The sequence below is a fragment of the Pogona vitticeps genome, chromosome 2, assembly GCF_051106095.1.
Source record: "Pogona vitticeps strain Pit_001003342236 chromosome 2, PviZW2.1, whole genome shotgun sequence".
In the NCBI taxonomy this organism is placed as follows: domain Eukaryota; kingdom Metazoa; phylum Chordata; class Lepidosauria; order Squamata; family Agamidae; genus Pogona; species Pogona vitticeps.
The window spans coordinates 275,512,633-275,528,068 of record NC_135784.1 but is presented as its reverse complement, the minus strand read 5'-3'; the positions used below and the strand labels follow the sequence as shown (position 1 = coordinate 275,528,068).

Here is a 15,436-nt window from a genome sequence, read left to right as displayed (position 1 = left end):
GAGGCCTGAACCGGCGGGCTTGCGACAGTAGGAGAGATTCTTCGGCCCCGCCCCCCCCGCAGCGACAGGGAGGCGTGGTACGCGCCAAAATGGCGGCCTCCATGTTCCAGCGAGGGTTGCTGTGGAGCAGGGCTGGAGTTAGTCGCTGGAGAGCGGTGGGTGAGTAGATTTTGTGGGCGTGGGAGAAAGTTTTGTTTGCAACCGTGCTCTGTTCCTGAGAGTTTTCCAGCGTGGTCCTTTTCTCTTTCGCTGAAGCTTAAGCAGCGGGCTGTCCTGGGTTGCAATCATGCCCACAAAGGTCCCTACCAAAATGGCTTGGATTTATTTGGGGAGATAAAAGTAGGTTTTGGTATATTTTAGTAACAGCTTAATGGGGCAGACCAATTAGGATATGTTGAGTGAGGTTGCTTAATGAAATAATAATAAAAAAATACGGTAAGTCTTTTTGCAGCTCTTTTGTATTTAATTTGGGAGTAAGTAGCATTACGTGGAGTTGGAGTGGTTTAGCAGTGCTCACTGCTGTATAAGCATAAGATGGTGCTGTACTTCAGAATGTGTTATGCCTTTTCAGTCATCTCTGTGGACCGCATGGATGTGACATGTTCATCAGCCTCATGTTATTGGTCTTTCCTTCGTCTAATAATATTGTTTTAGTATTTAAATTACAGTCAGTGGCTGAAATCTTCCTGTTTAGTGTACTAAGTCTCATCACTCTTGTAGGCATCCTTCCGTCTCAAGAGAGTATGGTAACGTGCTCTGAACACGTCTTGGAACAGCATCTAGTGTGGCTGAGAAGGCCCATTCAAGAGTGATAATCCCTTCCACACTGAAGACTAAGTCTCAGTAGAGTGAGGAGTTGGTGAATCAACTTCTCTATAAGTTCTGTTGGTCTATTTTAGTTGCGTGTAAAGTAAGCTGCAACTAGAGAAGGCCTATTTGCTCAAAGGAATTTATAGAGGAGATGGCTCACCACATCCCTACAGATTTAGCGAGTCTAGTTTACTGCCACTTACCATACTAAGCAATGAAGTTTTTAGCTAATTAATCACTTGCTTTAGAATAGACTCCTTGGTTTTTGAATTACACTTTTTGTTCTAATAGGATGTAACAGCTTTCTTACACAAACCTTTTTATGTTCTCTTCTGCTGTGAGGGATGTGGTGGCGCTGCGGGCTAAACCGCAAAAGCCTTTGGGAGCTGCAGGGTCAGAAGACCAGCAGTTGTAAGATCAAATCCACGTGACGGAGTGAGCTCCCATCGCTTTGTCCCAGCTCCTCGCCAACCTAGCAGTTCGAAAGCATGTAAATGCAAGTGGATAAATAGGTACCATCTTGATGGGAAGGTAAACAGCGTTCCGAATCTAAGTTGCGCTGGCCACGTGACAACAGAAACTGTCTTCGGACAAACGCTGGCTCCACGGCTTGGAAACGCCCCCTAGAGTCGAACACGACTGACGAAAATGTCAAGGGGAACCTTTACCTTTACTGCTGTGAGCCAAAGGATTTAACTAAAGTCCTTTGCTTCTAGACAAATGGCTTCTTACCTTACAAATTAAGTCACTGCTAGGTTTTGTCTTTTCTTCTTTTCTTTTTCTTGCTAAGAAAATTTAGGCATCTTTTAGTCTCGAAAGACCATGGTAACACACTCTGTATGAGTGTCCTCTACAGAGCACGAAGCCTGGGTAAAATAATATGGTGGATAGGCTGTTACCCAAGCAGCAAATCCCCCTCTCCACATTGCTGGAATAGTCCAATGGAAAGGCAAGAGCCAACACAGCTGGTTCCAGCAATGTTGCACAAGTTGCCAGAACGACACAAACTGCCTCTGGGTTAGGTGGGGCTCATCAGCCTTGGAAGGCAGCCCATCTAGGAGAAGTAAAACTCAGATTTCAAACCTCCACTGCCTTGTGACTATATCCACTGATGGAAAAGGCTTCAGGAGTCCACCTCGAGGCAAAATCCAGAGCTGGAGGCAGTTTGTATCATTCTGGCAGCTCCTGCGACGTCACTGGAACCAGTTGTATTGGCTCTTGCCTTTCCACTGGACTATTTCAGCGACATGGAGAGGGGGGATTTGCAGCTTGGGTAACAGCTAAGAAAATAACCCAAGAAGAAATAGGGGACATGCAGACTATGCCTGTAAGACTATAAAGTTAGGAGTGCCAATAAAATTTTTTGGTTGAGAAGGTTGTTACTGACATGATTATCATGGGCAGAGATGTGAAGCCTCTGGGGGGAAAATGTGCAAAACCTGAGAATTTTTGGAAATGTCAGAAAAAATGATCCACTGTTTTCTTGTTTGGAATGAGTGGAGTGTGTGCTTTGTTTTGTTTTTATAAGAAAGGCTTGAACTACTCTAAATGCCATGAATTCCATAGCAAAAAGATGTATATGTAATAATATAGAATTAGAGAATGATAGTTTCTGTGTGCACTGTCGAACTAAACAACACTAAACTGCAAAGTGTGTTTTTATACCTAGTAGATGCTGCTCTTTTCATGAGACTAGCATGCTTTCCTGGCTTATGGATTGTTGCTGGTTTTGGTGAATTTAGTTCAAGTCTGGTAGAAACAATCACAGTAAAGCACACCTGTTTTAATTAATTTTTAATGAATTTTTTAAATTTTGTTTAGCATGTAAACTTAGAATCATAGAATAATGGAGGTGGAAGGCCATTGAGTTAAGACCCCTACTCAATGCAGGAATCCAGATCAAAGCAGATTTGCAGAAACTTATTTCTGTTTTTCCTACTTTTCTGATTTCAGACATGTCTGTAGGTAGCATAGTTGCAGCAGTTTGCAGATCACTGCTCAGTATGAAGTATGTATTGTTTCCCCCAAATTAAGGCTTTAGTGTTTCCAGATTTGATGGTTGTGTTAACTGGTACAATTTTATGAAGCATTTTATGTTGCTAAAGCGTGGTTTAGGCTTGATGTGAAAGTAAGTATTACATACATTTTAGTTTTAGATTTCCATTTTGTGTATTAAGGAAAATCATATATTTCCCCCATGGCTTGAAAAGTCCTGGGAATTTTATGTCTCTAATCCAAGGAGGGTGAAGGATGTACAACTAATTATTGTTGCTGGACTGTAATTCCCATTAGACCTACTGTTTATAATCAGTGGTGAGGCACGGCAGGAGTTGCAGTTAACAATATGTGGATGGCCACCTGCTTCTCTGCCCCATTATTCATAGATAACAATGAAAGCTAAGGACTGATATACAGTATATCACAGAAGTGAATACTGTACACCCTCTCATATTTCATAAATATTTTAGTATCTTTTCATGTGACAACATTGAAGAAATGACACTTGGCTACAATGTAAAGCAGTGAGTATACAGCTTGTGTAATTAAATATGCTGTCCCCTCAAAATAACGCAACACACAGCCATTCATGCTTAAACTGCTGGCAATAAAAGTGAGTACACCTCTAAGTGACAATGTCCAAATTGGGCACAAAGTGTCAATATTTTGTGTGGCCACCATTATTTTCCAGTACTGCTTAACCCTCTTGGGCATAGAGTTCACCAGAGCTTCACAGATTGCCACCAGAGTCCTCCATGATGACATCATAGAGCTAGTGGAAGTTAGAGACCTGCACACCTTCCCCCCCCCCCCCCGTTTCAGGATGCCCCATAAATGCTCAGTAGGGTTTAGGTCTAGAGACATGCTTGACCAGTCCATCACTTTTACCCTCAGCCTCTTTAGCAAGGGCAGTGGTCATTTTGGAGGTGTGTTTGGGGTTGTTATCATGTTGGAATACTGCCCTGCGGCCCAATCTCTGAAGGGAGGGAATCATGCTCTGCTTCAGTATGTCACAGTAAATGTTGGCGTTCATGGTTCCCTCAATGAACTGTAGCTCCCCAATGCCAGCAGCACCCAATGCAGCCCCAGACCATGACAATCCCACCACCATGCTTGACTGGAGGCATGACATGCTTGTCTTTGTACTCCTCACGTGGTTGCCACCAGACACACTTGACACCATCTGAACCAAATAAGTTTATCTTGGTCTCACCTGACCACAGGACATGGTTCCAGAAATCCATGTCCTTAGTCTGCTTGTCTGCAGCAAACCGTATGTGGGCTTTCTTGTGCATCATCTTTAGAAGAGGCTTCCTTCTAGGATGACTGTCCTGGAGACCAGTTTGATGCAATGTGTAGTGTATGGTCTGAGCACTGACAGGCTGACCCCCCTTCAACCTCTGCAGCAATGCTGGCAGCACTCATACATCTATTTCTCAAAGCCATCCTCTGGATATAATGCTGAGCACGGGCACTCCACTTCTTTGGTCGACCATGGCAAGGCCTGTTCTGAGTGGAACCTGTCCTGATAAACTGTTGTATGGTCTTTGCCACTGTGCTGCAGCTCAGTTTCAGGGTTTTGGCAACCTTCTTATAGCCTAGGCCAGTGGTCCCCAACTGGTTTGGGGTGGGTGGGAGGGGTGTGCTCATGGAGGGGCAGAGCACGCTTGCATGCATGCACAGAGATGGGGGGCGCTCACAGAGGTGAGGGGCATGCTCGTGGGTTGGAGGGTCATCCGTGCATGCGTGTGGTGGGCTGTGTGTGTAGGCGGGGGGAGAATGCGGGGGGGGGGAGAGATCTTTCTCCATGGCCCGGTCCTGTGATGGCTGTGGATCAGCACTGGGCCATGGACCGGGGGTTGAGGACATCTTGATGTAGAGCAACAATTTTTTTCTTCAGATCCCCAGATAATACCATGAGGTGCCATGTGGAACTCCAGTGACCAGTCTGAGAGAGTGAGAGCGATAACACCTGCTCCCTCTTCACACCTGAGACTTGTGACACTAACGGGTCTCCTGACACCAGGGAGGGAAGATGGCTACTTGGGCCCAATTTGGACGCTGTCACTTAGGGGTATACTCACTTTTGTTGCCAGCGGTTTAGACATGAATGGCTATGTGTTGCATTATTTTGAGGGGACAGCACATTTACACTGTTATACAAGCTGTATACTCACTGCTTTACATTGTAGCCAAGTGTCATTTCTTCAGTGTTGTCACATGAAAAGATATTCTGAAATATTTATGAAATGTGAGGGGGGGTGTACTCCTATGATATACTGTAGATCAGTGGCTTGAAGTGGCTGCTTGCAGAGTCAAGGAGAGGAAGTTTGTATCCCTGCCTCGCCTCCCACGAATGGGCGTACCTCAGACCACTTGGATTGTGTGTGGTTGATGGGGAGTGAAAGTAAGTGTATCAGGCAGTGATGTCCTGCACCCACTCAGCTACCTCACTCTGTGTAAAGGATAGCCTGTGCAGCAGCCTTCCCCAACCTGGAGTGTTTCTGAGATACTGGACTGTAACACCTGTGATCTGTAGTCAGCATGGCCACTGGACATGCTAGTTGTTGTTGTTAATGATGATCATCCTCTTAGTTCAACAGATCTGAAAGCAAGAGAGTGAAAATGTTTGTAAAGTTTGTTTACCTACCAATGTTTCATTTCATGACTTTTGTTTGAATTTATTTATTTATTTAACTTATATGCCGCCCACTCTACCCAAAGGTCTCTGGGCGGCTTACAACAATCAAAATTCAACTAAAATACAATAAAAGATAAAATGATTAAAATACAATTAAAATTGCCATCAGGACCCACAGTTGATGTTATTTCAATTAAAAGCCTTCTGGAACAGGAAGGTTTTGACCTGGCGCCGAAATGTCATCAATGTCGGCGCGAGACGAATTTCAGTCGGGAGGGTGTTCCATAGTCTGGGGGCAGCTGCTGAAAAGTCCCTTTGTCTACAAACCATCCCTCTTAACTCCTTAAGGGACGGCTCTTTCAAAAGGTCCCCCTGGCTAGATCTTAACTGCCGGATAGGCTCATATGGAAGGAGGCGGTCCTTCAAGTATCGAGGGCCCAAGCCGTTTAGGGCTTTATATATTAAAACAAGCACTTTGTATTGGGCCCGGGCAGCAACTGGTAACCAATGTAACTTAAAGTAAAGTAATTTTTAATGTAATTTTAAAGTAAAGAAAATCTTCTGGGGCTGATTTCTGCTTCTAGCTCTACTTCAGTATTGTTTCTGTATTTGTTTTGAATACAGAAATAGCTACAATTCTGTGTTCTTAGCTGATTTTGTATCAGTCATAGATGCAAAGTTTAAATTCACAACTGAACTGAATTCTGTTTCATCTTTTATTCAGCACCTTTGAGATATTGGAGAATGATGTATATGTACCGGTAACAGTAGCTGACCTGATCATTATATTCTATGAGTTACAGGATTGTTATGGAAATCTAATTTATGGTACAGTAGAAAGGCTTCTCTAAAGCTATGTTCAGTAAAGCTGACAAAGGCAGTTTACAGTTTTAAATTCTCCAAAATCTGGACTCAAAGGCTGGTGGGAGTTCATGATTCCTGATACAGGGGCTGCTATAATGGAAATTTATTGCAATTAATTTAGAAAATGGAATGTATAAAAAAGATGACAAATGAAATCCTTTCTAATTGACTTCCATTACATATTGATCTTGTCTTTTTTTTTTTTTAATTTAGATAAAAGATGTATTCTTTCAGCAGCTTATATGGACACTACAACATGGGAGCAAAGAGAAAAAGAACAGCACAGGTTGGGTAAGGACATTTGTTGTTCATCTTGAATACCTGCATTCTCAAACAATGATATAATTCCTTTTATAGTTTTATCTTTTTTAAAAAGTGACCAATAGTTTCCAATAAGTCTCAGGATAAAATCTGACACATCTGCATCAACTGATGTGCCATTTTATTGTCTGCTGCCTCCATTTCATCTCAAGACAGCACACAAACTACAGGGACTTGGAATCTACCCTCTTCCCACCTCATAGTTTTGTAATGTCTGGCTTCATGAAGAAATAGTAATCTAGTGAGTTTACAGCACACTATTTTGGTAGCTTTTTGGTACGGACTAGCAAAGCTATTGAATTTTGGAAAGTAGGGTGCTTGACATGTTCGGAGTGGTATATTTGAGGAAAGAGTGGGGATAGATTTATATCCTACCATTCAGTTCAAGATGAGTAGCTGTGTAGTGATGAAATCAAAGAATCTTGTATATCTGATAACACATTTGGGAAATAAGGCCATTGAAAGTGACATCCTTTTCTTGTTTTTTCCCCCAGTTTCCCCATAAATATCATATTGTGCTATCAGGGCTTTTGTGTTGCTCGACAACAGCAGGGGAGGGCCCAACTTCATAACATTGGGACATAGATTAATTATTATTTTACATCATAGAGGAAAAGAGTAAGGACCTCGAAGACTAGTATTGTTTGTTGTGACTGGAAGTAGCTTTCTTTTCATCTCAGACAAAGGTCTGTCATATTGTATGACAGGATTTGAATCGGGGACATTCAACATGGAAAGTTTGTGCTGTTCCATTAAGTTGTGGTCTGTCCTCATGACTTAAGGATGCTGTTTCTGGTGGGAATCCAATGTTTTTAATCTGGAGCTTCATCAGTGACTGACAAATTAAACGTTCCTAGACAAGAGCCAGCCTTATCAGATGCAAAATAGGGCATCCACTGAAGATCTTAAACCTTGCAGTGGATGATAAGGTAAAATACTTTCTTCATACAGCCTGTGGATAAATAGCATATAAATGAATAACTAGGCCATGGAGAAATTGCCTATAAATACATTATACATTAAAAAGAGTAACAGTTCTTTTATTTGATTTGGTAGAAATATCTGCAGTTTAGAAACTGCAGTCTGGCAACATCTATTTTATGAACACAAGATGGCACTGCGTGGTAATATTCAGTCCAGAGATTTATTAGTTTTACTGCAACTGGTCCCTCAGGGAAGCTTCACATTCATGCATCAAAATAAAGTCTCTGAGTTTATGTTGCAGGGGGTTAGTAGTGGTGATGGAAGAACTGGTCTAGATGAAAAAATCATACAAGTGCACAGATTGGTTTTAAAATTGCTACTTTTTTAAACATTAGAGACAATGTTTTGTCTGAAATGGCCATTAGTATGCATAGGTTTTTCCTTATGACTGTTTAAGCACTATTTTGTTTGCATCCATAGCAGCATTTTGTTGTTATTTTAAATAACATTAAAAAGAACCGTGCTTACCAACAGAGTGGTAAAAAGTCAGTTTTAAAGGAAATTGAAAACATGTTTTGAAACTGGATTTAAAAAATTTGAATCATAGTGCTAATTTTTTTTAAAAGCTCCATCTGATGATAGCTATAATTTAAAATGTGATATCATTCACAGATCTAATGAAGAATCAAGACCCTAAATTCTAATTCTGTATTATGAGACATTGTTTTTTTTTAAAAAAAGTTGTATATATAGGGTCTGACAGTTCCTTGTTTAAGGCTTTAGTTTTATGTGGTGTCATGGGCTTCTTTCTATTTCCCTAGTACTCAGTTCAGTTGGTAGCAGGAGAGCTTGAAATTCTCAAACTGAATTTGTATCTCCAAAGATATCTGCTTCACTGAGCTCCAAAATATTCTGTTATAAACAGCCCTGCTCAGTCTTGCAAACTCAAGGACCTGGCTTCCTTTATTGAATGAACCATGAGAGATCTAGGTTGTGGAAAAAGGAAACAGAATTTTACCCATTGTGCCAGTAGTTAAATTTGCAACTGTAGGTTATAGTGATGGCTACCAGTGTAGGCAGTTTTCTAAGAAAATTAGAAAATTGCTCATACGAGTATGATGACATTGTATGTGGTGGGTAATGTTATATGCTGCCCAGAGAATTGGATATGGGCTGAAATCAATAAGTAGTGAATAGAATAGACCCATTGAACCAATCAGGATTTGCTCAGTCTTAAGTGTAAATTAACATCTGTGGACAATAGCCTACTATAACTGCGACTTACCACTGATTTCAATCAGAATGTGTCTGAATATCAGTCACTAAAGAATAACAGCTGGATATGTGTGATGCCCTTATGTCCTGTTTTTGACCTCCAAAAAAGCTATCTGGTTGGTCACTCCAAGTAACAGGATGCTGGCTTAGATAAGCTTTTGATCATCTTACTTTTTAATGTAGAATCTGCCTCTTTTTCATCTTTCAAGCAACCAAATTATGTAGAAATTATATTTTACATTGCATTAATGTATGGCAAGCTTTAGTAATTACTAACAGGAATATAAAATGGTATGTTCTTTAATTCTGGGCTGATGGATTCAATGCATTTTTGCCATTTCTTTTATCTCCTCAAAAGATTAGCATTATTTACTGGTTTTCAGTGACTTAGAATACCATATGTCTACAAAAAAAATTTCTGCATCCCCATTGAGTATTGTCATCTGTGAAGAAACTACCTGCAAACTGTCCTTACGTTGGGAGTTTTTACAATGTCTATTAAAAACCGAATTGTGAGCACTGATTTATTTCTAAAAGGATACCAATCAGCTATCATACAGTAACCCTTTATTGATTTGTGCTGACCTGAGCTAGATTTGAAACAGCAATTTTGAGGAGGTGAAAAGCTTTGTCTCTTGTTATTATTCCCTTGAGCTACATATTTGTAGAGAGCAGGGATTTTAATCTCTATGGACAGTTTTAAGGTGAATTTCATCAATATGCAATCCTGAATCTCATTACTTTAGAAGCTAATGCTTAATACCGGATGATTTCCCACCTGAGTTTAGAATGAAGTTTCTCTTTGGCTCACCAACTTACCACCTTTTTGTAGCAGAACAATATATGGCATGTTCAACTTCTATCTGTCATGACCACTATAAATGGCTAGGTATGCAAGACAAAGATGTACCACTTTTTCCAGAGAACTTCCAGCAGCTTTAAAAAGGCTACTCAGTTCCTGTTTGCTTTTGAACCAGACTATTGGGCACACTATCCTCCTCCTCCTATTGGGCAATATGAAATGAAGAGAAATTGATTGTATTAATAGTAGGGGTGCTTAAGAAATGTGGTATTTCTGGATTGGTATATGAAATACACTGATGCATTTGTCTGCAAATAACCACAGAATTCTGGCATGGCGTATATTTACATTAGCATAAATGTGCCCAGCGCTACACTCAACAACAAAGAATTATACTATGGGTTTATGCAATTGATTTGTGTCCCTGGAACAACTGAAAATGCAGTGCACCAGCAGAAGTGCTTCAGAGATAGCACTTCTGCCACTATTGTAGCACAACTACTATTTGTAGTAGGATTTTGGCCAATAAGTTCCACTGAACACAGAAAGGTGTAACCATTGAGTATCTATAAAATCAAGGGAGTAACAATGACAAATACTTTGGTGCTCTTGCTCAAGCTATGCTATGACTTACAAGCTGGAGAATTTATTTGAGAGCAGCTATGTTTTTTTTAAAAAATCTGTGAAATAAGCTGCCTTTTTAGCAGGCATGCTGTTCTGTTTATAAGCTGCTATTCAGCCGTATAGTTCCCAAAGCCAAGTACAAAAGTCAAGCAGTAAACCCAATAAAATAATTCAACCATAAAAACAGCAACAATAAGGCACATTTAAAAGCCAGTGGGACACTGTATAAGCACATGCAGCCAAGAATCAACAACTTTTAACGCTTGTGAAAAACAACTAGAAACAAGCTTCTGGCACTCGTCTAAAAAACCAAGGGTATGTATTATGTGGGGTTCTTTCAAAGGAAGGTTCCAGAGGACAGGAGCCAACTACTGAGAAGGCACCATTCCTAATAAAGTACAATCTTGGCTTCATTAATCATGGACTTACAGTAGGATATTTCCAAAAATCTCATTAGGTTCATATGGGAGAAGATTATGTTTCCTGAAATGTGCCAAAATCAGGCTCTTCTGAAAGGTGGAAACCATCCCACTCAACATAGCTAAAAACAAAAACAAATGGAAGCTGTTGAAACTCTGCATTGTGGCTCCAAACTAGAATATGCTGAGCCAGCTGATATTTCTGTATTTAGGGGGAACCCTATGCATTGTAGTAGCCTGTTTTAGTTTTAATATTTATCAAGGGCCCTGTCATCCTGAATTCTGTTTGCATTGTACAACAATCAAAACCAGTGAATATATACCTGCCCACAGTTGACTCTTGAAGGGTCAGTTCTAAAAGGATTTCTAAGCTGATGACCTTATCTTCCCAAAAGCTCCATTTACTTTGTCATTTTCTTTCCAACAGTAATTTTTAGGAAAAAGGAAGTTGGCTTCTATCCACTTTCATTGTGGGGAATAGCGCAGGCCATTGTACGTCTGGGTTGCAATGTAATTGCCTTCCAGACCCAGCAAAGTTGCACACTGCTATGCTGACTCCTGCAGGTTATCCAGAAGGTATATATTATACTGTACATTACAAAAATGTCCTCAGTGGTCCTAAAGTGTTAAGAGAGTTGCATTCCTGTCTCTCGCCTACCAAATATTGTCATGAGAGCAGCCCAAACAATCTTGACCAGCAGGTAAACATAAGTGAATCTAGAAATTTGTTTCACTCAGGAGGCTGACATTGGCGAGTAGCAAGCTGCTGCATTGCCTTGGCTAGATCGGATGAATTAGAAATCTACAGTTATTCAAATGTTCTTGATCAACTCCAGAGTTCAGGACATGCAACAATGGACTCGAGTTACAGGAAGCCAGATTTCAGTTGAGTATCAGGAATACGAGGGGGTGCTGATAAGTATTGAGCCTTTCCCAGAAAAATTGAGCTAGAAAGCTGTAACTGCCACACTACTCTACATATTCCCCCAGGAAGTCAATGCACTTGCAACATCTGTCCTGCAGCTTCTTAAGTCCCTGCAAATAAAATTCTTCCGACTGCTGGTGTAACCACTCATTTGCAGCATTAGTTGCCTCCAGAACACTCCCAAATCATTGTCCTTTTAGGTGTTTTTTGAGTTTGGGGAACAGATAATAGTCAGAAGGAGCCAGGTCAGGAGAATAGGGTGGATGGGGCATCACTTGAAATCCTAAGGACGTGAGTTTTGCCATTGTTTCGCCTGCAGTGTGTGACGAGGCATTGTCATGCAACAGGATGACACCTTTGGAGAGCTTTCCTCGATGTTTTTCCTTGATGTTTTGCCTCAACTTCATCAATAAAGCTCAGTAATATTTTTCATTGATGGTTGAACCCTGTTGGAGGTAGTCCACCAGCAGAACTCCCTTCTTATCCCAAAAAAACTTGCCCTTTGCTTCTGCACCAACCTTTGCACTTGGAACTTCTTTGGCCTCCATTCCTTAGACTGCTCCTTTGTCTCAGGATCATAACAGTAAATCCATGTCTCATCACCAGTTACCACTTTGCCAAGGAAATCTGACTCATTTCTTGCAAAATGTTCCAAAGCAGCCACCAGTGACTCCACACGTTTCCTCTTTTGTTTGATTGTGAAAAGTTTGGGGATCCACTTTGCTGCCAACTCTCTCATTTCCAAGTCATTGTGGATAATGGCACTAACTCTCTCACGTTATATTCTCAGATATATAGCAATACTTTTGGCTGATATTTTGCGGTCCTCCGTGATCATGTCATGGATGGCTTTCACATTTGCAGGCACAGAGACAGAAACAGACCTTTTACTGGGTTTCTCACTTTCAACACCGAAATGGCCAGTTTTAAAATTGACCTATTCACACCACCTTATAAGGTTAATTATGTGACTTGTGCAGTCCTGATTTGGCCTATATTTCTTTCATATTTTGATTATGGCATGCCCCCTCCAAAAAAGTTGAGAATAGCTGGCATAAACCATTTTAGTAGAAGAGCAGTTGCTCATCCATCAGGGAACACAACTACTGTACTTGACACACAATACTGATCATGGCTGAATAACAGCTGCAATTTAATCTGTTCTGGAGCTGTGATCAACCAAATCTGTATCCAGTGAAAGAGCTCAGGAAAAGTGAGGTCTCAAACATAGAGCAACGTTAGGAATAAATTATTCATTTGTTTCCTGCGAGTAACAGCAGTAGTTGAAACTCTGCTGACAGTGTTGTTACGTTAGCAGTTAACCCAGTTGCTGTTCTCTGGTTTAAAAGGATGAATTGAATTGCCCTCCTTTGATTTTTAAACTGAGGTGATCTGATTGATAGATCTGTGTCAGCAGGACAGGCTCTATTCTGGGGCAGAAGCCCTGATAAAGATTTCCAGACTGACACAGAGGGATCTGAGTGACCAGTGAATCTCTCATTCTTTTTCTGACTCGTGGCCAGCTTGTTCTTATTCATTCGTATACCGATTTTCCCCCAAAGAAACCCTAATGGAAATTGCATTATTTTTAAACAAATAAGCATTTTGAATGCATTTCATTATACTGTACTATATTTGTTTTTTAATATATTTCAGCCACTGATATTTATATATCAGTGGCTGAAATATACTCCCAGAATTCCCCCAGTATTTTGATGCTTTTTGAGCTGATAATTATTATCATAACATTTGGAGAAGTGTAAAGAATAACTGTTAGTGGTTTTTGGCCTAGCCAAGGAAGTACAGATTAGGTCAGTAATGTATGTTTAACCTGAACACAGCAGAATGGGGTACTTTAGTCCTGCAAAGGCACATTTTGTTGCAGAACTAGAACTACAGGCATTGCCACCTGAACAGTTGTAATCTCTAAAATTCGGGCACCAGTTGGGTGCAGATGGGCAGTGGTTAACAATCAGAAAGTGACTCCCCCTCAAAAAAGCCTCCACAGATCTATTGCTTTCTTTTTACCTATTTATTGCAACTTTTTACCCCAGCCAGTATAATGTTTTGGGACAAGACAAAATGAAACAAAACAGCACAGTGCAGGTTGGATTTAATTTAAGTCACCATCCTTAAAGACTTGCTTTAATCCTATGATTGTTTTTCCTTCCAAAAAAAATAATTATAGTATATAATTGTCACAGTGGCCTTGCACACCTCCAATAATCCTCTTTTTATTGACACTTCTTGTGTCTGAAAGTATGTACTTTGAAAGAGGAAGCAGGAAGGGCTTGGCTTTGTCTTACAGTAATTTGTAGAGACTTACCATTGAAAAGCAACAAGCATCACTGTAACATACAGCTCTGCTCTCACCTGTCCGTCACAGCTGGGCAGGGGAACATCAGCCAATGAGAGGACGGAGGGTGGTGCAGAAGGGGGAGGAGCTGGATTACATAAGGGGTGTGTTTGATGTGTGAGGGAGAGTTTAGAGAGATGAGAGAAATTGTTTGAGAGAGTGAGATAGATCTGTGAGAGTTAGTCAGTGAGGGAAAAGCCTGTGTGAGGTACATTAATTGAGAAACTTGATTTACAACCTGGCAGCGGACGAAATTGGCAATTATAGGCCCGTCGCCAATGTTTCTTTCTTAAGCAAGGTAGTTGAGAGGGTGGTGGCCGATCAGCTTCAGGCGTTCCTGGATGAAACAGATGTCCTGGATCCATTCCAGTCGGGATTCAGGCCGCGCCATGGGACAGAAACGGCATTGGTCGCCCTGTGCGATGACCTATTGAGGGAGGCCGACAGGGGCAAAACGTCTCTGCTGGTCCTCCTCGACATCTCAGCGGCCTTCGATACCATTGACCACGGTATCCTCCTGGGGAGGCTCACCGAGTTGGGAATAGGCGGCCGGGCATTTGCCTGGCTCCATTCCTTCTTGGAGGACCGTCCCCAGAGAGTACAGCTTGGGGAGAATGTCTCGGCCCCGTAGAACCTCAATTGTGGGGTTCCACAGGGGTCGATCATCTCCCCAATGCTGTTTAACATCTATATGAGGCCGCTGGGGAGGGCCATCAGGGGGTGTGGAGCTCTGTGCCATCAATATGCTGATGACACGCAGCTCTACATCTCCTTTTTTCCAACTGCAGGAGATGCCGTTCTGTCCCTTCAGCGTTGCCTGGAGACCGTACAGGAATGGATGCAGGAGAACGGGCTGAGGCTGAACCCGGACAAGACGGAGGTACTGAGGGTGGGCGCTCCCACAGCTGGGGATTTGGGAAATTCCCTCATTTTGGGGGGCGTGACCCTGCCTGTCAGCGATGGGGTTCGCAGCTTGGGTATCCATCTGGACCCGGCGCTCACTATGGAAAACCAGGTGGCGTCTGTGGTCCGTACCGCATTTTTCCACCTTAGGCGGATAGCCCAGCTGCGACCCTACCTTGACGTGGGGGCCCTCACTACTTTGGTACATGCGCTTGTAATCTCAAGATTAGACCACTGTAATGCGCTCTACGTGGGGCTACCTTTGAGGCTGCTGCGGAAACTTCAGGTGGTGCAGAATGCTGTGGCCAGACCACTCAGTGGAGTGAGAAGATACCAACATATCTCCCCCACTCTGGCCGCATTGCATTGGCTGCCCATCCGATTCCGCATCAACTTCAAAGTACTGATGCTCACGTTTAAAGCCCTAAACGGTTTAGGACCTCAATATCTGGTGGAACACCTTCTCCCACCAAGATCTACCCGTGTCACTCGCGCGAGCCAGGAGGTGAGGCTGAGGAGCCTGACGCCGAGAGAGGCCCGGAAGGAAAAGACCAGAAATCGGGCCTTCTCGGCA

General features: G+C 42.0%; 1 protein-coding gene across 2 annotated transcripts in view; it reads left to right on the top strand.

The window, feature by feature from the left end:
• The first annotated feature begins 19 nt into the window (after positions 1 to 19).
• Positions 20 to 15,436, top strand: part of MRPS27 (mitochondrial ribosomal protein S27) — a 62,670-nt gene continuing 47,253 nt past the window's right edge. The window contains exons 1-2 of one of the 2 annotated variants that reach the window (XM_020790257.3): positions 20 to 159; positions 6,527 to 6,604. In XM_020790257.3, coding sequence (XP_020645916.1) covers positions 90 to 159; positions 6,527 to 6,604 — 148 coding nt within the window. In that variant the 5' untranslated portion in view covers positions 20 to 89. The remainder of the gene's footprint in view (positions 160 to 6,526; positions 6,605 to 15,436) is intronic. The other variant, XM_072992631.2, reaches the window with a different exon arrangement.